At 43.2% G+C, this 24156-nt stretch overlaps 1 protein-coding gene and 1 long non-coding RNA gene across 2 annotated transcripts in view; one reads left to right on the top strand and one right to left on the bottom strand.

The window, feature by feature from the left end:
* Positions 1 to 14671, bottom strand: part of CTPS1 (CTP synthase 1) — a 30928-nt gene extending 16257 nt beyond the window's left edge. The window contains exons 1-7 of the mRNA XM_081305708.1: positions 14202 to 14671; positions 10711 to 10889; positions 7968 to 8138; positions 5566 to 5666; positions 4530 to 4646; positions 1768 to 1851; positions 1171 to 1251 (exon numbers count right to left, since the gene is read on the bottom strand). Of these exons, the coding sequence (XP_081161834.1) occupies positions 1171 to 1251; positions 1768 to 1851; positions 4530 to 4646; positions 5566 to 5666; positions 7968 to 8138; positions 10711 to 10876 (720 nt within the window). The 5' untranslated portion in view covers positions 10877 to 10889; positions 14202 to 14671. The remainder of the gene's footprint in view (positions 1 to 1170; positions 1252 to 1767; positions 1852 to 4529; positions 4647 to 5565; positions 5667 to 7967; positions 8139 to 10710; positions 10890 to 14201) is intronic.
* LOC308655635 overlaps positions 14124 to 24156 on the top strand; it is a 33524-nt gene continuing 23491 nt past the window's right edge. The window contains exon 1 of the long non-coding RNA XR_014023482.1: positions 14124 to 14258. This is a non-coding gene — a long non-coding RNA (uncharacterized lncRNA). The remainder of the gene's footprint in view (positions 14259 to 24156) is intronic.

Genomic DNA, 24156 nt, shown 5'->3' on the forward strand with positions numbered 1-24156 from the left:
ACTAATACACCAACCAATGCCATAATTTCAACTTATCACTACCAGAATTTTCATACTAAGCATCGTATAGGTTCCAAAATTTCGAATTTTCTGTACCATAAGTCTGCTCCATTATCACAATAACAAAAAAGTAGGGCTGGGGATGTGGCTCAAGCGGTAGCACACTCGCCTGGCATGCGTGCGGCCCGGGTTCGATCCTCAGCACCACATACCAACAAAGATGTTGTGTCCGCCAAGAACTAAAAAATAAATATTAAAAATTCTCTCTCTCACTCTCTCTTTAAAAAAAAAAAAAAAAAGCTAAAATATATATGAGAGACTACAACACCCCGACACCAGGCACCAGAGACACAAAGCTGAATAAGATGATCCTTGTCCTCCAGAAGCTCAGTCTGTGTGTGAGGGGAGATAAACATGGACACATGCACACACACATCAAGAGGCACAGCACAGGCTCACCACTGGCATATGGGAGATGCACAGGTAGCCCAGAGAAGGAAGTGATGAATTCTGAGGGTTGAGGTCAAGGAGCTAAAGATAAAGCTTCTCAGTCTATACCATGTCCTAGCCAGACCCTGAAGTATGAAAAATGAACAGATTTCCAAGACAACAGGGAAAAAGGAACACGGACTTCTGTCAGAAATTAGCAAGCTCAAAAGCAACAACAGAATGGGTGTGAGGTGATAGGGAAACAGAAAAACTTTCAGCAGGGATGAAGTATAAAGAACAAAGGGTGAGCCCGACGGTAGCACATGCCTGTAACTCCAGCAGCTTGAGAGGATCGCAAGTTCAAAGCCAGCCTCAGCAATTTAATGAGGCCCTAAGCAACTTAGCAAGACCTTCTCAAATACGAAAAATAAAGATCTGGGGATGTGGCTCAATGGTTAAGTGCCCCTAGGTTCAATCCCCAGTACCAAAAAAAAAAAAAAAAAGAAAGAAAAAAAGGCCAAAGAGTGAGGAGGGAATATGCAGAAGAGGTGCAGGAACATTTGGGGAACCTCAAGAAGTAGGGGATGGTGAGTGACAGAGCCAAGGGTGTTCGTTCTGCTAGAGGCCAGTCTATTATATCTAACTGTGAAACACCAGCAAGCCTCATGAAACATCATGGTCAAGAGGCTTCAGGTAACTATAAACAAAAACAGTTTCCACAAAGATAAAATTTCTACTTACTTGTTCAGGTTCCACATGGCAGAACATTGATATTTTCTCTTTCACTGATGTGTCAAGAGGATTTGAGCACCTGCATACAACCTAGCAGTAAAGAAAAAAAGGGGGCTTAGACAGAAGGAAGGGTTACAAAGCTGAGTTTTTTCACTGAATAAAATTAAAATAGATATCACATTGTTAAGATGGATGAAAATGTTAGCATTCAGAACAATGCATGCGATCCATGAAAATATCTCATCTTCAAAACTGAAATTCCTAAAACCCAAACCAGAGAAACGTAAGAGGATGGCAGTGTAAACCAAGAGGTAGATGAAAGAACTACAGGAGCTAACTAGGGCTTTCCTCATCTATGAATGTTCTTGTGTAGGAAAAAGACAATAAATAAAGAACAAAGAGGAGAACCAAGTTTCAGGAAGTGCATGACCTCACAAATGCCATAAGAAAATCTCACAACTATAGCCCCAAGCAGGAACCCATGTCCTCCACCATCGATTTTCATTAAAGGCCTGCCAAGAAGACAAAGGTCCTGCCTGGTGTGGAGGCACGATTTTAATTAGACCTAAGAGATCACAATGAAACCAGGTCATCAGGAAATCCTACCAGGTCTGGGGAAAGTCCAAGCCCTCTGAGTTCCCGAACACTGTTCTGGGTGGGTTTCGTCTTCTGTTCCCCGGTTGAGCTTGGCTAATAGTCAAAAGAAAAAAAAAAAAGGGAGGTTAGTTTCTCTACAATAAAGAATTTTCAAGTATAATTTTCCATGAAATCCTTTTTAAAGAGAGTTTGACCATTTTTAGAATTTAGCTTGTATTTATTGAAACTGCACATGCATGTATTTAGTCAAATAGTTGTAGGGGATTTGTCCTAAAGAGTAGTGGTACCTAGTCTCATCCACCATCTCCCACTCTCCAAACCCTAATAAAGGCTCTTCAACTTTTTCATTCCTTTTCTTTCTTTCTTTCGGTGCTGGGGACTTCCAACTCTTTTTCTTATTTATTTAGGTGCTGGAGACTGAACCTAGGGTCTGGCATGTGCTAAACACAAGTTTCACCACTGAACTATACTCCCAATTCACTTCAACCCTTTTAATTGATCCTTCTGGTATGCTTTATTGCTACTTAACATTTAGAATGAGGCATTTTCTGTTGAATTCCCTGTTAAATGAGGACCTATTCTCTCCCTCATTCCTCTATCCTGACTAGAATGTACTCTTCTGGTTCCCGCAGCCTCTTCAGAGCTAAATACTATTCAGTTAAACTATGGGCCAAACTTTTCCTTTCTGTACTAAATTATCTTTATTCTCCTCTCACACATAAGAGATTTGCTGGGTTTAGAATTTTAGGTTGTAAAAAAATTCTCCTTTAGGATTTTTAATGCAATAGCTTTATTATATTTAGCCTCTAATATTGCCATATTGATTCTTTTTCTTAAAAAGAAAGTATCTTTTCCTTTAGAGCCTTTCTGCCTCATTTTTCTGAACCTTCACAGCAAAGTGCTTTGGTGTGGATCATGTTGGATCCAATATGCCTGGGCACTCAACAGCTCCCGGCCCTTTTTAAAATTTTCTTTTTGGTTATACATGATAGTAGAGTGTATTTTGACATAAATACATGCATGGATAATAACTTCCCATTCTTGTGGTTGTACATGATGTGGAGCTGCACTTGGTGTGTACTCTTATATGAACACAGGAAAGTTCTGTCCAAGTCATTCTACTGTTTTTCCTATTCCCATCCCCCCTCCCTTCCCTTCAATGGGCCATTTCAATCTAGAAACTCATGTCCCACAATTTCCTTTTTAGATCAGGGGTCAGAAAACTTTTTCTGTAAAGGCCTAGATTTAAAAAAAAATACTTGATGGGGCTGGGGATGTGGCTCAAGCGGTAGCACGCTCGCCTGACATGCGTGCGGCCCGGGTTCGATCCTCAGCACCACATACAGACAAAGATGTTGTGTCCGCCAAATACTAAAAGAAATAAACATTAAAAAAAAAAAAAATACTTGAGGGTTTTTCTCAACCTTATGATCTCTGTCAAAACTACTCACCTGTTTTAGTGCAAAAGCTGTCATAGAAAATACATCATCAAATAGATAGGGCTCAATTTCCATAAAACTATATTTTCAAACAACAGGTAATAGGATGCTTTGGCCCCTGAGCCACCATCTGTTGACCCCCTGGTTTAGATCATACTTCCCTTTCATTTCTCTGTACCTCTTTTCTGGAAATCCTGCAATTTGGATACTAACTCCTGGACTAGTCCTCTAACTCTTACATTTTCTCTCCTATTTTCTGCCTATTGGTCTCTGCCCTACTTCTTGAGGTATTTCCTCAACTTCTTTTCTCTTAACTTTTCCATCTCTCCTATCCAATTCTTAACTACCAAGATTGTCTCCACATGTTCCCTTCTTCTGGCATCTAGTTCTTATTTAATGCACAGTTTACCTCCTGCATGATTTTAATCAATGACTGCTACACATACTTAAAAGCTAACTGGAAGCTCTGTGAGAGGGGGCAGGCAGGTCACTGTGGGCCTCGCTGTCCTGGTTCATTGCAGAGCCCTGAGGTAGTGTCTTTTCTCCTGGACCAGTCATACACCAGAGAAGACCCTTACCATCTCCTACATGGAAGGACCAAGCCTGGCTGTGATGAAAGAGACAAAGTGTCTCAACAGTGTAACATCACACTCCACAACACGTTCCTGGTTCTGTGTCACTGCTCTCAATTAGTGCCTGCTATCTGGACACCCTCCCCAGGGCCTACAGTCTTCTTCCAAAGTGAAGAGAGGCTGACGCCTACCTGTACACATTGGGTAGTGGGGTGAGGGTTTACCTCTTCTGAAACAGCAGTTGCAATGAGCCCAACCAGTGCCCCCACTCCTAGAGGGACCCGTGCTGCCTGCTCTGAGCCTGTGGTGATTCTGCGGCCAACAGGGCTGCTTCTCTGCTCTCCCTACTGCCAGTGGTGAGGGTTCAGCACTTCCAGGCCTGTCTGCTAGACTGGTTTCTACATAACCAACTGCTCTCAGACTTCTCAATTTGTATTACTATTTAATTCCTCTTCGTGCTAACTTTGTGAATTTTTGTCTTTAAAAAGACAAAAAAACAAAAACAATCAAATAAAAAAACCTTCCTCTACTTTTGCCATGTAGTAAAAATAAGGGCAGGTCAATTCGCCTACTTCAACCACAACTGCCCCGATTCATCTTTCAAATGTTTTCCATTTCATCTTTTCAAAACATGATTATGATAAACTTTTCACCAAGAAATTCTTTATTCCTTGTTTTCATACCTCAAGTATTGACAACTATTAGATAAAGTGTGAAAATCAACCTTTTCTCCCCCAAAGTCAGACTGTAAATGACTTACCTGAGGAACTAGACTGACGTGGATATTACAAAAGTTCTCCCTTTTGACCTTGAACTGGAACTGCCGGAAGGCCTCAATGAAAGGCATGCTTTCAATATCTCCCACAGTTCCTCCAAGCTAGAAGAGCAATGTTATTTTATTTTATTTTATTTTATTTTAGAGAAAGAGAGAGAGAGAGAGGGAGAGAGAGAGAATTTTTTTTTTTTAATTTTTTAGTTTTCGGCGGACACAACATCTTTGTTTGTATGTGGTGCTGAGGATCGAACCCGGGCCGCACGCATACCAGGTGAGCGTGCTACCGCTTGAGCCACATCCCCAGCCCAGCAATGTTATTTTAAAGGTTGAGCACTCAATCTTTTTCTGGTGGTTTCTATTTCTAACATCTGCTCTGTTGCCTCAATTCAGTTACCAATGTAATAAGGACATCCCAGCCCTGCAGAATGTCAGTTGGTAGAAAGGGGACCCTTCTGGGTAGGCTCACAATTCCCCAAGGCTATTACAGATATTTCCACAGCATTTTAAGAAAAAGAAGAGGTGAGAGAGGTACCAGGAATTTTATTTGGGCGAGAGCCACAAAGCAAAAAAAAAAACTAATCTCATCTCCTTAGCTAATTATAGATGATTTTTACAAAAAGTCATCAGTTATATTAAAAAACTGCTAGAACTTTCAAGTCTCTTCATCTTGAAGGAACACTGAGATCCAACAGCTGGGATCAGCAGACAAAGCACCCAGAAACCAAAACCACACACTCATTTGGATGAGTACTCCTGCTGCAGGGAAGCAAAGGTCTGCCAGCTTGTTCAGGAAAGGGAAATGTGTCACACCACTCTTTCTGGAAGAGGTGACATCAAGTGAATCCATAATTCTACAAAAGTAGTATCACTTGGACAAGAATTTTCTCCCACACTATGACTGTCCTCACCAGCCCCACGGCAGCATCTTGCCCTGACTGCACTGGGAACGTCTTGCCAGGTGCCAATGGCTAACTAGGAGATGAATGAGTGCTCTGTTCACAAACACGGGGACCATACAAACCTCGATAACACACACTTGAGGTTCTAGGCCATCTTCATCTACAGGTATTAACGCCTGTCTCATCACCCACTCCTGGATTGCATCTGTGATGTGAGGGACAACTGGAAAGAAAAAACAAGCTGGAACTCATGCTTGTCCATAGGCATTGACTGAAGCAAACGCATTTACCTCAAATACTAAAAAAATAATTTTAAAAACTACTACACTTTTTGCCTGGACAGAGTAGTGGTGGTTTCATAAAAATACTTTTGAGACCTTCTTTCAATGGCCTCAATAATCTCTGGTTCAAACTCCCCTTGGCCACCTCCTCAGATTTATAAGTTGTTGCTGGAAGCACACAAGAGGAGTCTAAGAATGGCATCCTGAACCACCTCAGAGCATCAGCCCATGCAGTCAGCCTGTCTGTCCACATGCAAACACAACAGGCCATGTGGTCACTCTACTGCTCACAGCCAAGACCGAAGGTGGGCACATCACACCTGAGTGCTTTTCCAGGCATAGGAGACCTGCAGGAGCTGTGCACATTATGCTTCCAGCTTACTGAAGGGTAGACAACCTGCTGCAGAGAAAGGACAGCAGAGCAGAGTGGTGAGGGGAGCAGCCTCTGGGGTCTGGGTTGACATCTCAGTTCGCCACTCATTAGCTGCGATTCACAGGGCCAATTACTTATCTATTCTTAAACTTGGTTTCCTCTGTCAAGTGGAGGTAAAGCTCCTACTTCATAAAGTTGTGGAAATTTTATGAGATGGCCTTGTATGCCAGAGTACAGTAAATGCCAGCTACTGCTGAACACTTTCAAAATCATAGTTGTTGGGCTCACTGTGCAAATTCCTACGGAGCAAAGATTACTGTTTAACTCCAGATTCTGTTCAACTCCAGTAAACACACACAAGGATATTCATTATCTATTCTACACACAGTGGCCAAAGTGATGTTTTGAAAATGCAAATCAGAATTCATCACTCCCATGTTTAAACTCTTCGGTTCTTCCCACTGCTGAGTCAATTCCAACTCCTTGCCTGGCCCAGAAGGCACAGCTGGCCAACCTCTCTGAATATCCGCCTCGGTCACTAAGCCTCAGACACACCAGCCTCCCCTTTGTTCCTTGGAGCCCCCTGTGCCTTAGACCTCAGTACTTGCTATGACCCCTCCTCTTCCTCTCTGCCCATGACCTCCCCAGCTCCTCCTCTCCTTGAAGGCTTCTCCAACCATCTGTCCAAAGTAGCTTCCCCCAGCCATGCTTTCTCGCCTCACTCCATTTATTTCCTCACAGCTCCTATCAGCTATCTCATTTTATCTGTTTGGTTTTTCTCTCTCTCACAGCCAGCTTCCATGAGGACAGTGACCTCGTGGTCTTGTTCATCACATATTCTCAGCACCAGTTAGGTCCAACCACAGAGAGCATTTAATAAATATCTCATGAATCAGAGATGAATGAACACACTAGTGCCTAGAACAATAAACTACATGACTGACAACCATTTTAGTTCCTAATTGGTCCTTCCTAAGCGTCAGGAACTCAAGGAAACACCTTATTGATGTAGCTCCTTAGAACTCCTAAGAGCTGGATAGATAGGTGCTGTTATTATCTCCATTTTATAGGAAAGGAAACCACAACTCAAAGAGTGTATGTGATTTGTCCATATTTATAAGGTTGTTAAGTGGCAGGGCCAAGACCCAAATATAACCAGATTAGTTCAGAATTGGGCCAAGGCAGACCCAGGCCAGCTGTCACTGTGACCCTCAGCTTTTAGTCCAGTAAAGTTGATAGCCAAAAGCAGATCTGCTCTCATAACTCAGAGGAAAATGTCCCCCCAAATGGGGCTGCTGCCATTCCATCAGACCTGTGGTTCCCCACTCCCGTCACTTTTTAAAAGTAATAAAATACTTTTCTCAAATGAACACTTTGTACCACATTATCTGAACAGCAAACAAATAAAAATGAAATTGTGCTAGTGAAAGTTTGAGAGGACCCAGGAACCCACTTTTCAGACTCCCCCTGGCCAATGATGCCAGGGAAAACCAGCGGGCACGATGGATGCTGTTCTTCATCATGGTCCACACACACGAATCCCAGGGACACACATCCACACTCCTGGTTCCATGTCCTGACCTAGCAGCCTCCACCACTTCACTCATCACTGTGCAAAAACAACCCTCTCTGGTCTCAAATGACACCACATTGGCTGGACTGACAAGCTTCAGATACTACTCACACAGCAGAGGCAGTTTCTTCATGTTAGTTTCTAAGTAAATGGTCAATTTCTGATTTTCCACTAAAGGCATCATTTCAGTAATAATACCTTGACAAAATGCTAGAATTACATAAAAAGTCAATTTTTATCCTCAAAAGAAAGTAAACTGGCTAAGAATTTAAATCTTAAAGGTAAATCCAGTATTACCTTGGACAGTTTTCCCCAGGTAATCTCCTTTGCGCTCCTTGTTAATGACATACTGATATATCTTCCCAGTGGTGAGATTATTGTCCTTGGTAAGGCAGATGTCAAGGAACCTTTCATAGTTACCCAGGTCCAGGTCCACTTCCCCACCATCATCCAGCACAAAAACTTCACCTACAGCAAACAGTGAGAATATTTTTGTAAGTGAAAAATGTGTAAGCTGCGGCACAACTTGAATCCTGAAATTGGACAGAAAAAAATCTGCATTTGCATATTTTTAAGCCATCTTTCCAAGTCTCCTGAAATTTTGTGTGTGGGTGGGGGGGGGGTACTGGGGATTAAACCCAGGCCTTGTGCATGAGAGGCAAACACTATACCAACTAAGCTATATCCCCAACCCGTGAAAAAATCTGCATTAACTTGATATGAAGCAAAAAGTCTATTTCTTTTTTTTTTTTTAAAGAGAGAGTGTGTGTGTGAGAGAGAGAGAGAGAGAGAGGGAGAGAGAGAGAGAAGTTTTTAATATTTATTTTTTAGTTCTCGGCGGACACAACAACTTTGTTTGTATGTGGAGCTGAGGATCGAACCCGGGCCGAACGCATGCCAGGCGAATGCGCCATTGCTTGAGCCACATCCCCAGCCCCAAAAAGTCTATTTCTAGAAAACTAAATATGACACAAAAAAGTAAAATTACCTACTATTCTCCAAACTGTAACTTCAAACTTTCAGCCTTTCAACAAACTCTATCAGGAAGAGTTATACAAGAGGAAGGAATGAAGGAAATGCCAGCCCTGAAGGCTAAGGGTAAAGGACACTTTACATTAGTATGGCAACTGCTCCCCAAAGGGAAAAAAAAAAAAAAAAAAAAAAAAAAGACTTCCAGAAAAGGCTCCCACCTAAGCAGAATAAAGTTTAAAGTATAACAAAAGTATGATTCTATTCAAAACTTCCATGACATATGCAGAGGAAGGTTGTGCTGATTATAAAAACTAGCCTCTGGGGCTGGGGTTGTGGCTCAGCAGTAGAGAGCTCGTCTAGCAAGTGCGAGGCCCTGGTTCGATCCTCAGCACCACATAAAATAAATAAACAAAATAAAGGTTTTGTGTCCAATTACTTCTAAAAAATATATAAAAATAAAAAATAAATAAACTAATAAACAACAACAAAAAAAAAACCAGCCTCTGGGCTACCCTTTCGTTCTAAGCCAAGTTGTGAATCTGCCCAACCTTCCCCCATTCCTTTGTTTCACATTCATTTCTTGCAACTTCATTCTAGATCTTTTTGTTTAGAATGATTCATTCCTACCATCACAATAAGAGACAAGCTCAAAAACAGGAAAGGAAAAAAATGTCTATTTTTTTCTTTTTTAAATTTGTTTAGTTGTAGATAAACTCAGTACCTTTATTTATTTATTTATCTATTTATTTTAATAAGCAAATTCTTTTATCACTTTGTTTTTTCCAATATTTTTATTTTATTTATTTATTTTTATGTGGTGCTAAGGATCAAACCCAGTGTCTCACACATGCTAGGCAAGTGCTCTACTACTGAGCCACAACCCCGACCCCAATTTTTTTCTTAAGTGCTTAAGAACTTTATATTTAATACTCCTCCAAGGGTTGAAGATGTAGCTGAGCCCTTGAGAATCTACTAATCTAAGATCAGTAGTTGCTCAGATGTAGCTCAGTTAGGCTTTGCCTAACAAGTGTAAAACCCGGGATTTCAGCCCTAGAAACACCAAGAAAAAAAAAAATCCCCCTAGTATATGGACCTTTTCCTGGTACTATTTGTTACATAATGTTCTTACAGACTTTAACCTCAACATTAGAAAGGAAGAGTAAGAATGAAGAATTTTACAACTTAAAGGTATGGGTTCATAATACATCTCCCCCAGTTTTAAACAATGGATCTGAGATAACTCAGCAACAACAACAACGAGGTAAGATGCTCTTTTCCTACCCTCCCTAGCGGTTTCAACTTAAAGATCTTTATTCATATTATTCAAACTCTACCAGCAAAACAAAATCCAAGCTTACAGATCTTTCAAATCCAGCATCTACCTGCTGCTTGAATCCCTACAAAGTGGTCCTGAGCCTCTGTCTGGACTTTTCCACCAAAGGCAATTCACAGCTTCTTGAAGTTCTTGAAGGATGCTTGCTATTACAAAGATCTTTCTTTGTTTCTTTTTTTAATTATTTTTTTAGTTGTTAATGGACCTTTATTTTACTTTTTTATATGCGGTGCTGAGTGCTGAGAATCAAACCCAGTGCCTCACACATGCTAGGCAAGCGTTCTATCACTGAGCTACAACCCCAGCCCCAAAGATCTTTCTTATACTGTGCTAAAATCTGTCTTACAATTTTCACCTACCATTCAATTTCTAAAGATTGGTGTCACAAAGAATAAGCATACTCCCTCTCTTCTCAAATATGAAAAAGTTTATTATGTCATCAGGTATCTTTTCTTAAGAGAAAAAACAAATTTTTATTCAACTGCTACCAAAAAGGTATTTTCCTTTATGGAAACTCGTAGACTCTAATCACTAAATTGGCTGCTAAGATTTCTGCTTCTCCCATCCAGGTAAGAAAAAGCATCAGAAATTCTGCCATGCTAGTTAGGGACCATTTTAGAAGGCAGGAAATGGAAGTTGTACAAAATGTAAATATGCCCAAGAGGTGACATATTCTTTCACATACACAGTTTTTAAGAAAAGATAGATGGGGGAGGTGGTTGTTTGGTTGCTTACCATGCTCATAAGGAGAGAATGTTCCTGCATCAATATTAATGTAGGGGTCAATTTTAATTGAAGTTACATGTAAGCCACATGACTTCAGTATTGTGCCCACACTGCTGGCAATGATTCCTTTTCCAATTCCTGATATAACGCCACCAGTAACTAAAATGTACTTCATTTTCCTTTTTGATCTGAAAGAAGAAAAATTATAGATAAAATGTATTTCAGTAAATCAAACTCAACTGGGTTCAAATACTTATTTTGCCAATTACTGGCTAAGAACCCCCTTGAACATGTCTCATAACTTCAGAAGGTTGTCAGGTTTACACAGGATCATAACAGATGTTTCTTAGATCACTGAAAGACATTAGTCAAAGACCAGTAGAGGGGCTGAGGATGTGGCTCAAGCGGTAGCGCGCTCGCCTGGCATGCGTGCGGCCCGGGTTCGATCCTCAGCACCACATACAAAGAAAGGTGTTGTGTCCGCCGATAACTAAAAAATAAATATTAAAAAAAAATTCTCTCTCTCTCCCCTCCTCTCTCACTCTCTTAAAAAAAAAAAAAGACCAGTAGAAAAACCAACTGCTATACAACAATGTAGATTTTATTTAAATATTTGACAATGACCTTGCGAGTCAAAAAACAGCTCTAAGCTGGCTGATACACTAGGCCCTTAACATTAGCTAACATCACCACCAAATACTGGGATACCAGGCAGGTGTCTCATTACTTCCCTTATATGGAGAAAAAAATGCAATCTTGAATTCTCTATGAAAGAATAATGTCTTTGGCTAAACTACAATGTATCACTGAGAAATAGCTCCTCTATATTGTGGAAAACAGATGAAAAGAGGTTCAACATTAAAAAGGAGTTAAAGCTAAATCTAAAATTCTTCCAATTATAGGTAGTTTTCTTCTGTAATAACAACTTACTTCTTGGTGGCAATCTCTCCCAGGTATGCCAAGAAAAAAACTAAACACAGAGGGAAAGGGATCTCAGATAGAAACCCAGCAATGGGCAGAGGAATCAGAGGGAGGAAACATTAAATCCAAAGAGCAGTACAGTGCTGCAAGAGAGTGAAGAAAGAGACCCGATGAGAGGTAAGTGAGGTGGCTGCAAGGACAGCAGAGTAGAGAGACAAGTGGAAATGGCACAGGCAAACAGTGAGGACACAGGGACAGGCAGGGTTTAATCACCAGGGGGGATTTCATCACCAGTCCCCAGCTTCAGAGACCCAGAATCGGCATTCGGTAGGCAAACCCAAATGTGACCAAAAAGAAAAACACAATCACCAAGTGGCAGAGGCTATTTGCTTTGCAGGGGGAGGACATTTTCCTCCACCAAGAATGTTCCATGTGAAGATGGATTCTAACAAAAATAAGCTAAGAAAGGAACTAGGAAAGGGGAGTTCTGCTTGGAGCATTCCCCGCCCCACTCCTCACTGGAGCAGGAATGAACACACTTGGCAAGGAAATCAGAATGCTCAGAATGCCTTTCCCTCAGACAGCAAGGAAGACATGGGCCTGCACTTTCTAGCCTCTGCTGCAGCAGTTTTTTGAGTTTCACAAAGAGTTTTATGGACAGATAAACCAGAGAAATGCTAACTAAACATACCCATTTGGTTTCTTTAATGCAAGCCTTTAAGAGGTGCTTCATGAGTTAACAGATACTGTGACCTTCCAAGAAGGGGGTACTCAGAAAGCAATTTCCTCAAACTTATTGACCCTAAACCCTATTATTTGGGGGAAACCTTTACTCTCACCATTGGCATCTTCCAGTTAAATGGTTTCTTACTGACAAGACAAATACTGGCCTTGGCTCCGCTCTGTTGTCAATTATGTCTTAAAAAGACATCTCTGCCTAAGACCATAACGTGGTCTCACCTACTAAATTTTGAATGTTCCTAGAAATTCCTCAGCCACACTGAGTTTTTGAATGGGTTTCTTCTGCAAAAGGGTCATCTCATTCACTTGCACTTGACTTGTCCCAGTTATGCTCTAAAAGGGTAACACCTGTCTTTGGGGCAGATTCTTTCAGTCTCCTACAGAGCCTGGCAATAAATATCGCTGCAGAGATCCAGTGGGAGTCTGAAAAGAGTCACTCCCTCAGATTACAGTCTACCTATCATGTGAAAACCACTCACATTTTGTGGGGGACCCTCTCCCAAAATATTTAGGTTTGAACCCATAACTCAAGTTGCTGAAAGTTCAGATATTGACAGAAGATTTACAAATAAATGAGTAAGCCAGGGGTGGAGGGAAGAGAAGGGACAACGTATGAAGACTATAAAAATGGAAAGAGGGCAAAACAACGTTCGGTGAGACCACGGTAAAGTGCCATGGCCCATCAGAGGGTGGTGAGTGGCAGTCTGGAGTGGGGGAGGATCTAAATCTCTTCTGCTATGTAGACCTGACTTGCGATGGGCCTTGAAGGACTGACTGCGTGGCCCAGAGCATGGAAACAGGAGAGTAGAGGGGAAGGAACAGGGAAGGCAAGGTGCCAACTTGTGTGCCACCTTGAATGCCCAATCTTAACTTTATTCTGAAGATGATGGGAAGACATCGGAAGGTGTACACTCACAGAAACAACATAAGTCAAGATGCATCAAAGAAGTTCACCAAAGGTGAAAATCAAAAACCTTTAAAAAAATAAAAAATCAAAGTTGTGGGATCAAGTTCCATCTATCGTCCGTGAGCTGAGACCTCAGTCAGGTCCCTTGGGTTGCCCGATGCTGGGACTCACATCACAGTAAAATGGGGTGAGAACCTCCGCACCGCCCTAATCATAGGGCTGCTGATGATTCAAGATTATAACGAGTGCCGACGTGAGTGCGCCACGCAAACGTAGTGAACTTCTCCAGACAGCCTGCATCCTCCGCCGCGGGGAAGGAGGTGAGCATGGCTGGGCCACGGGCCATCCCAGGGACCATGAGGCCCGGTGAGCTCACAGGCCCCTTCCCCCAACGGAGGATCTGTGGGGACCACGGGGCGCCTGGTACATTCGCCACCGCGGCGGGCGACAGCGGGCCTGGAATCCCCCTTCCAGGCGGGCGAACCCGAGGCCTGAGACCAGAGGGCTGGGGCAGACGGAATGAAGTGGCGGCCACCGGGCTTTCCCAGGGACCGCTGAGCACGGGCTCAGAGACTCTACCCCGTCCACGAGCCAGGCCAGGCTGACCGGGCGCTGCCCAGCACTGCAATGCGGGCCCCACGGCCTCTGTGGCCATTCCCGCCCTGGCCGGCCGTCTCTCCTGGCCCCTCTCCGCAGCGGCTCCCAGCCACGCGGCCCGCGCGCGGGAGCCGGCACCTCGCCGGCCTGGGCCGCCCGCCCCACTCCCGTTAGGCACGCAGCCCATTGGGCAGGACGCCGGACCACCTCGCCCCTGATTGGTGGGGAGCGACGTCTGTCATCCCGGCGCGGGGCCGGGCGAGCAGGTCTCGGTTGGAGCTGCTGACTCCTGCATGGGAGAGCAGTTCCTCCGGGATCCCTGGAGTCAGCCTACCTGAGGCCGGCTTCAGATCCTCCTGTCAACTACAGAGCTACGCCGGCAACTCTCGCGGTGAGCCCCCGGCAGCCAGTGATGAGTCCCGGCCGCATGCGCCGGCAGTCTTTCTGGGAGGCGGGCTTTAGGCGGTGCGCACGCAGAGGGCGGAGGCGGAGGCGGAGGCGAAGGCGGGGCTGGCCCTGGGGGACGCGGGCGGGGCCCGACTGCGCAGGCGCGCGGGGCGCCTGGGCTCTGCAGGTTGTACTTGTTTACCCGTGGATTCTGGGCTTCCTCTAATAAGAGACCGCCGAGTTGTGACTCACGCCTGGCAAGTCAGCCTCTTGGTTTAGCCTCGTACTGCGGCAGCCTTCGGACGTTTTAGCCCTTCAGGCTGCCAGACAGACCGTCTCCTGTTCTCTACAGCGTGCATCCTTGTGCGCTCCTTGTGGTGCCACCCCAGCCTCTCTCTTCCGCGGGTCCCTCTAGACCGAGGGACGCCAGCAGTGGCACCTCAGTCTGCAAGAGAGAAATCCAAAGGGCTGTTTGACGCCAGCTCCTCGTCTGCATCGCTTTCCCCACATGTTCCCTGACGGAGGCGACTGCTAGGGACATGGGTCGCAAGACTAGTTTCATGCAACTGACATTCCCTGAACACCCACTCTGTGCCCACACTGCGCTGGTTCATAAGCTACCCTCTTCTTGGACTAACGATGTAATGAGGCAAACAGATCCGTTCATAATATTTCCTCTGGATTTTCTTAAGTGTCTGCTGCTGAAATGCCAGGGGAGTGCCTAGGCGGGGACTGGCCAAGTGGGTGGGGATCCGGGATTCAGGTAGGGAAGTCTGGAAAAGTGGGAAGTGGAACGGGGAAGTGCACTGGCAAAGATGGGGAAGGCGGGGCAAGAAAAAAAAGCGGGAAAGAAGGAAAAAGGCGCTTATCTACTGGCTCCAAGGCCCAGAAGAATGTTAATAGTAAAGTCAGGGATTTTCTGTCTCCTGGGGACACTAGAGAGGTGCACAGACTTCTGACGGGAGGATTTTGTCTTTTGAGTAGCAAATAAATTCATTACATGTTTAATTATTTTTGCCAAGTACTACACACTACATTAGGGCATCCATGAAAAGTCTTTCTCTCACCCCTGAATCTGTGTTCCTGTTTTCCTCCCTAGAAGCAATTTGCCACAAGTTCTCACCCATCTTCATTGAAGGAGTTAAAGAAAATATATGATGTGATCAGATTTGTGTTTCAGGAAAATTACTCAAACGAGTTGGATTCCAAGAAGCCATTTAGGAGGCTCCTGCAGTGGCCTCTCTCAGAGGCTTCTAGCTTCTTCCAGATCAGGACCATCACTGTTCTGACCCTACCAGCCTGCCACTCTGCACTCAGCTCCAAATCTAAAAAAATGTGTGGGGTGTGTTTGAAGAGGATCTATGACCACACATTCTTTCCAGAAGCATTTGATGTTTATTGAAGTGCCTAGAAATGGTAGACAGAACATACTTGCTGACCAAATGAAGATGCTATAGAAGGTAACAAAATGAGCCATTTACCCAACTTCTGTGGGTGCACTCCACATTTCTCCTCAAACCTCTCCCATCTCCTCCCTATATTCTCTCTCAGCTGTGGGTCTTGCTTCCCATTTGACTAAGAAAATAGGAGTTACAAGAACTTCCATACCTATCAGCCTGCTTTTATCTATACAAACAAACTCTGTCCTTTTTCCTGTTTGTGGGCAAACTGCCTGCTCTCCTAAAGGTCAACCTTTCCTCATTGCTTCAAGTGCCATATTCTCTTCATATTTTCCAGGATGTCTGATCATTCTCTCCTGCATCACCATTTTTTCCCCTCTTTAGATCATTTCCACTAACATGATACAAGTTCTCCCACTATAATCTAAGAGCCCCTCTCTCGACTCTACATCATTCTCTAGCTAACCCTCCAGTTTTGTTGTTTTTGTTTTTTAATCACTGCTTCTAAAAAATGTTGAGACTGGCCATCTCCAGTTTCTTTCCCTTGAACACATTCTAGTCAGGCTCTGCTCATATTCTATAAATCCATTGATATGGCACTTGTCAAAATTTATTCTATGTTCTCAGACCTCTTCTCTGTACATCAGCCTAGAGTGTAATCTCCAGTGTCTGTTCACAAATCCCAAATAGTGTGATTGTATGCTCAAAAAGTGCTTGTGTGCGTCTGCATAGTTGACCTGCTCCTTTCTCCCACCTTGCACTCAGTCTCCCTGTGAACCTGTAGGTATAGCCATACTGCCCCCAGAACTGCCTCCAAGCTGACCTCTTTCCTAACTGCATTTGTCACAAATGATCACTTTGCTTTAAAGTATGTTCTTCACTTAGGTTCTAAGAAACCACTTTGGACTTTTCTGAATTTCACAGGCCTCTCCTAGATCTCCCTTCCTAGATCCTCTTCTTTTCCACTTCCTGGCACTTGAACAGTAGTTTCTTCCCCCAAGACTCAGTCCTGAGATCTCTTCTCTGTTTACAATCATCTTCCCACAGTCTCACCCAGACTTTAAATAATAGACTTTAAGTCCCATCTGTATTGTGAAAACTCCCCAATTTATACTCCCAACTTAGACTTCTCAATTCCAAATGTGGGGCCCTTCTAAGCACAATCTTGAAACTGTCCAGACACTCACACAAGAACCCAATCTCAGGCTTGGTTCCGGGAACCCAACATATCCCTCAGGCACTGGATGCCTGCTCTGAGGTGTTTACCACATTGTGCCAGAATTACCTATTTACTTATCTGTCTCCTCTATATCAGATTGGAATCTCTTTGAAGATAACCTTGCATCTGCCTGTTTTCTTATCAGGTACAGTCTTGTTCACCTTTTAATAACCAGGATCTAGCACATTGAATTCCCACTACTACTCTATGATAAAAATCCCTTCATGATATACTATATTACAGACAATGAAGCTAAGACAGAAAAAAATGCAAACGCCCTCCCAAGGGCAAATGTGAAGTTCACTTAAGATGCCCTCATTCTACCCACCACTAAGCCTTGCTAATCATTTCCTTACCAAGGCTTCCTTGACTTCCTTTCTCAGTTCCTATAGATATGTGGCATGTCTGACATTCTTGTATAATCTGAGTGAGGAATGGGGCAGGAGAGAGATGGCAACTATTAACGAATTTGTTGTAGTTTTTCATAGATTGGGGCTACTCTAAAATTATAGTTTATTTAGTTTTTAATAAATATGTAAATGGTACAGAATTTTTAAAAAAAGGAACACATAGTAAAAGCTTGCCTCCCGTGCCTGTTCCCCAGCACCTAGTTTTCCACCCAGAGACAGATGCTCTTAGCAGTTTCTTATTCATCAAGAGATGCTCTGTACATATAACACAGCTTTTCTTACTTGGTTTATTTTTTTAATATGAATGTGTTATACTAGGTTTTCTTCACTTGAGCTAACTTTCTCTAATGGAGTAGTGAATCAGTTGGTTATACTCTCTTTTGTTTAAGGATTTAAAGTTGTGTGTTTGCATGTGTGTGCGTGAGTCATGCATGAACTGTGAGAGAAAAGCATGGCAAAAAAAAAAAAAAAAAACCAAGGGTAGGAACTTTTTTTCTTCAGTGGCACTCCATTGCCTTTAGGATACAATCAAAACCACACTGTGGTTTAGGAGGCCAGGCACAAACTGGCCTCAATTTACCTCTGTACCACATCACCCAGCCCATGCCGTAGCCACAGTGAACTCTTTCAGTTGCACAAGCATACCATTTGTTCTCTTTCCCTCATCTGGATCTGTGCACAGACCTCTGCTGGCATAGCTCCCTTACCCATTGTCTTACTGACATCACATTCTGGTACGCTCTTCACTTCCCCAAAGTAATTTTCTGGATAGCCTCCCTCCCCCAAGTTGGTGTTAGCCCTTCTCTTCCATTATTTTGTTGTTACCTGGACCTTCCTGAGCATGGCACTTATCAAATTGTCTTTAAATAATTAATTTCCTTGTCCAAATCTCCCATTGTCTATAAGCTTGTGAAGTCAGGGCCCTGTTTATCTTATTTGCTGTTGTATGTGCAGTGTCCAGGCACATGAAAGATTTCCAATAAATACTTTTTCTACAAATGAATGAGTCCTGAAATTAAAACAGATCACAAACCCTTTCTAGAGCTGAGTCACAGCTTTAACTTTTACATCCCTAGCAACCAAAGTAAAGAGGATCAATATGATCAGGTAAAAAAAAAAAAAAAAAAAAAAAAACAATAATTGCTCAGGAGAAACATCATATCCTCAAATCACCTCTCACTGGCTCTTAGGTCCCCTTGCTAGAACCCCTAAATCCCTCCAATATTTCTTAGGGGCATTTATCAAAATTGTATAATCGGGGGGTAATTGATTAGTAGATGTCTGTCTTTTCTACCAGACTGAATTTCATTTGAGTCTATCCCCATCATCTTTCACATTATCTGCATATAGTAGGTACTCAGTAAGTGTTTCTTGAATAAATGAAAAGGAGTGCTGTTTCTGCAAATGAGCTCAGAAATCAATTTCTCCTAAGTTGATGGAGAAGAAACAGATTTGTAATGCAGGGACAAATAGCCTCAATAACATCCATTCAGCAAGCATACAAGTAAGGGTCACAAGCCTGTTCCTTATAATGACTTGCTATAAAGGCTGATGGCAGTACCACTGAGTGCAGTTCAGGCAAAATGACACTACAGAGAGCTAATGAGATGCAGCGTGGGGGAAACCACTTGAAGACCTAGCTTGTTCAAGGGTAAATGATATATCACCTGCTGCCGATCTTTTATATAGCTTCCCTGACCTGGGTTCTAGGAAGATTTTTGAGAGGCATTGAATACAGTATCATCACAGACATACACAGAAGAAAGCTATTCTGAAATTCAGAGGCCTTCAAGAAGCAGTTGAGCTCAGAGGTAAAATTTATATTCCTTGCCGCAGTCTTGGCTGGGCACAGAATCACGAGCCACCACACAGCTTTGTAGATTCAAACAGCAATTCTTTATTCCCGAACTCACACCGGCCTCCACACACGTTCTGGGGCAATCCCAGTTCTGCTGCCACCCAATTCACCTAGTCCACGAGGCTTTCTTCTCAAAATGTTCTCTGAATCTCACGAGAACTCAACGGGAGCTCAGGCAGCAGGAACGCCCTAATTCCAGCAGCAATAATCCTCAACATCGAACTTCCCTAAAATCCAAGTTCTTAAACTGGGAACGCCCTTAACCCAAGGAGCGGGATACTTCCTCAAACTGCAGGACACACCCTAATCCTGGATCCACCCTGGTCGTTGAGCAGGGTCACCTTTCTCAAATACACATGCAAGGTCAACAGCGAAATTAACATGGGGTACGCTGGCAAGGAAATTTCGATGCGTCATTTCTACTTAGTAATGGCCCTCAGCAATTCCTCACAGAATTAATTCATGTCCTTCATGGAGAACATCATGGGATGTAGAATAATCTGGTAGAGACATCTGTCTCATATAGGGCTATAATAATGTGCATTGCTATTATATATGATCATATAATCATACACTAGTACCTCAACACATTTAGGGGAAAAAATGTAGTAAAAGACAAAAAGCCACATTGTAAAAACATGCTCTCAAGCACAATAATGAATTCTTAGTTGATAAATATACCATAGCTAACATCACCACACATCAAGGGACAGTTCAGATTTCTTAGATTATTTTTATTTCTAATGAAAGTATTGTGTTGCATGTATAATTATGAAATTCTATGAGAATAATTGGGTGAATGGAAAATGAATACTTTTCAGATTATGTGTTCTGACTTTTGGATTCAAAGAACATAGCAAATAGGACCTATTTCTATCCATCTGTCTGTGAGAACCCCTCTGAGCCTCTCTGGCTTGTTAGGTACCCTTCATTCCTGAGTCTGTCCCCAGCACTTCACATTGTGTGCACATAGGCATAGAGGATGAATGATCTGCAGTCTGTCTTGGTTCTTCTGTCCCAGGATTACCATGTCCTGTTGAGATCAGCTATATTTGCTACTTGTTGGACATAGAGAAAGGATTACCTTCTTTAAGCTCCAAAACCTGCCAGAAGAGGTAGTAAAATCTCCCTAAAACTCCCCCAAGCACTCCAGAGTCATCGCAAACACACACAGTATGTAAAATCGCCCTTGTTATTCAACGGATCTCCAACACAAGCCCCTACCACTTGCTTCCAACCAAACTATGGCCCCGGAACCCTTCCAGTATCGCAGCTCTAGAGAAAGAACATTCTGTTCAGTTCTTAGCACAGAGCTGGGCACGTAGTAGAGCCTCGATCAATATCTGACAATTAAATTACCTTGTGACTTTTAACTTCCTTGCGGTCTGGCTTTCATCCACCTGTGACCAAGACAAATGAGTGTTCCTTCAAAAAAACCGATTACTGTATCTCAGTTGCTGGGAGGACTCTGCAAAATCCACCCCTACGTGGGCTCTGCTCAGTGACCCAAGGGTCTCAAATGTTTCCAGGCAATGTTTCCCAATGGGTAACTCATGGACAGAGGACCACTAAAGGGTCAGTATGGCAATATCCTCTGGCCGCCCCCTGAGCACCCAGCGTTCTCCCAGCTGCCACAGAGTCGAGTGATCTAACCTAATGACACAAAGTGGATGGACAGGAGATTGAGATATTTCAAAAAACTTCTTATCCGGTGAGCACTCAGTGGAGCCATTATGTGTGTCTACAACTCAATAGTTATAATTTCAAATTCTGGGCCAGGCTCCAGACATCTGTATCCAAGATCTATCCAGGAGATATATTTCTGTCTCTGAGAGCAATGGCTCCTGCTTCTGTCATTAGCACAATCTCACTTGAAAGGCACATCTTAAACCTGGGGTAAACAGGTGTCCAACAACCTCAAGTTTACATAATTAGCACTTGGATTCCTGCTGCACATGATAAGAGGTTTTTAAAAAAATGATTCAACCTTTATTTTTAAAAAGCTGCACTTAACATATATTTAACTAATCTGAACTCAAAGGGATATGGAAAAACTCCCATCTGTTTGTGGGTTTAAATAACTGGAAAGATTGACAGGAATGATGTTGTGGAGGTGATGTTATTCTGGAGAAAGAAGTTTGGGGCTGGTTCTATGTTGTTTTGCAGCTTAAAAAATTAAACTTGTAAACTTGTTTTGAAGTATAACAGACATATGAAAATCATAAGTGTACAAGAATTTTATATATTTGACCACAGCCATGGAACCAGCACCAGACTGGGAAATAGAACATTACCAGCACCCCAAAAGCCCCCTGGTTCCCTTTTCATTTTCCACTGAAACATACCTAAACATAGCCACAACCTTGTCCACTAATGCTGTAGATTAATTTTCTGGGGGCTCTTTTTAAAACTAAGCTTAGAATAACGGGATCATCTGTTAAAGCTCTGAAAATCATTTTCTAAGACTGACAAAACTCACAACATTTTATTTGGCTCCTCTAAGTCGTACATGTCTCCTTTGTCTCTTTTTTCCATGCCAGATCCTCTCCCTTTTAAGTCATAAAATCATCTTCCTCTGATTCTCACTAGGTAAACAAAGCAAAGGAGTCTGTACAATGTGTATCCATTCATCAGCCACCAAGCACAATGGCATCTCCCAGTTGGCCAGCACTGCTGCAGGCACCAAGGTTACAAAGGCCATTGTGTTACTGAGATTTGTAAAAGCTATGAGGGTAAATGGTGGGGTGCCTCAAAACCCAAAGGAGGGACACCTTACCCCAGCAATATAGCCCCCTCCCCCCACAAAAAAATGCCTCCCAGAGCAGGGCAGATGTGAATTCAGGGAGGAAGGAGGCCAGGCTGGCAAGGTGGGGGTTTAGAAATGCCATGGAGGATCAGATCATGAGCTGAGGCACACAGGCAGGAGGCGCAGTCTATTTAGGAAACATCAGTTTACTCCATGTAAAAGAAAAAAATGTTGAGGTGACTTCTAGGTCAAGATGGTAGACTGAACAAACATCAAATTTCCCTCCCTACTGAAACCTCCTCAAAACTGATGATTGAGCTGGGGGTCTAGCTCAGTTGGTAGAATGCTTGTCTTGAAAGCACAAGGCCCTGGGTTCAATCCCTAGCACCCCCCCAAAAAAAAAAAAACCTGATGATTGAAAACTGCATAAATCCAGCCAGGTGATGCACCCTGTAATCCCAGCAGCTTGGGAGGCTGAGGCAGGAGGGTGGCAAGTTCAAAGCCAGCTTTAGCAACCTAGCAAGTCCCTAAGCAACTCAGCAAGACCCTGTCTCTAAGTAAAATATTAAAGTGGGTTGGGGATGTGGCTCAGTGGATTGAGGGCCCCTGGGTTCAATTTTCAGTACCCCCCCCAAAAAAAAATACAAGCTAAAAACTACATAAATCCATACAGGCAAGGAGAACAGAAGACATGACAACAGTAAAAATTTTAGAAGCAAGAAATTAGATGAATGAATGAAAACTGAGCAGATTAAAAAATTAAAGGCAAAATCTAAGTGAGCAGTGGGAAAAACTGAGGAACAATTTTATCTATATAGATGGATGAGGGACGGAGGAATCAGACTTTGTCTAACTACCTCCCTTCGCTGAGGGAGCGAAGAGGGAGCCTGTCACAATCCTCCCAAAGAGCAGCCATGGTGGACAGTTGGAGCTGACTGGGAAATCTGAGAAGCCAGCACATCAGCCACCAGGAAGGAGGACAGATGCGTGGAGAGTTTGAAGGAGCTACAGTCTCTGTGTAGCTACCTGCCAGTGGCCTTATTCTCTGTGGTAGACCTGAGGCCCCTGTGATCAGCAGGGCCAGAATCTGGAAAGAGGAGCTGCATGTGGGGCAGAGAAAGGACAAGTTGGATCTACTAAGCTTCTCTGCATCTGTATGTCACCGTATACCTCTCCTTCAAGGAATAATGGCCACTGCTTCACTTACATCTCCCCCACCTTCATACTAGTTCTTCTTTCAGCCAAAACTCACCATATAGGAAAGGGGCTCTGGGAAGTATAATTCTGGGTTAATATAAAAATATTAATAAAATATTGAGCTGGGGGTCTAGCTCAGTTGGTAGAATGCTTGTCTCGCAAGCACAAGGCCCTGGGTTCAATCCCTAACACCAAAAAAAAACCCAAAACAACAACAACAACAACAACAACAAAAAAACCTGATGATTGAAAATAAATAAAACTTGGATCAATTTTTGCAGGGGAGCAATAAGATGGAAAGAACCCAGGCCCCACTGCCAAGGAGCAACCAGACCAGACCAGAACCACTCCTACCTTGACAATTTATAAGAAAGAAAGTCCATTTTGCTTAAGCTTCTGCTGAATGCATATCCCAATAAGTCACCCTTTGCTTTCCCACTCATAATTATTGCTTTAACACCTTATTCCCTCCAAGTGGTAGATCTGTCCCTTGCCATTCATCTTTTGTCAGATGCTGAGCTTCCCATTCTGGTTGGAGCCCTCAAGCCCACAGCCACTCAGGTGGCTCCTGATTTCTTCAAGGCTGAGCCCCTGCCTTTCTTGCCTCCCTCTGTCTGACCTGGCCTCAGGGATGCACTTTGCTCTTAGGACTCCCACCAGGGGCTTCGCTCTCTCCTTCCAATGTGGTCTCTCGATGAAGCTCCTTCATAGCCAGCTGTGGAATGGTTTAAATGCTCGGTCAGTCCAGGTTAGGCTCCCCTGTCTCATGCAAGGGCTACCTTGCTTCTGACTCTTCAAGACTAAGCCTCCAGGTTGGAAGCCCCAAAGTGTGGAGGCCTAACTAAGGGAAGTATTTATTGATCTCTCACTTATGTAACAGGCTTAGGCTGACGTCCTGGCTGAAAGGACAACCATCCAAGACCTGGATTCCTGTCACTTTATCTTACTCTGCCTTCCCACAGGACATTGTCCTCAATGGCAAGGTCAAAGTTAAGATACTTAAACATCAACTGCTAAATCTAAATTTAAGTACTCTTGGCTTCTTAAGTTCTATAAGACAACATATTTTGGG

This window comes from Spermophilus citellus (assembly GCF_964194105.1).
Source record: "Spermophilus citellus genome assembly, chromosome: 9".
Lineage (NCBI taxonomy): Eukaryota > Metazoa > Chordata > Mammalia > Rodentia > Sciuridae > Spermophilus > Spermophilus citellus.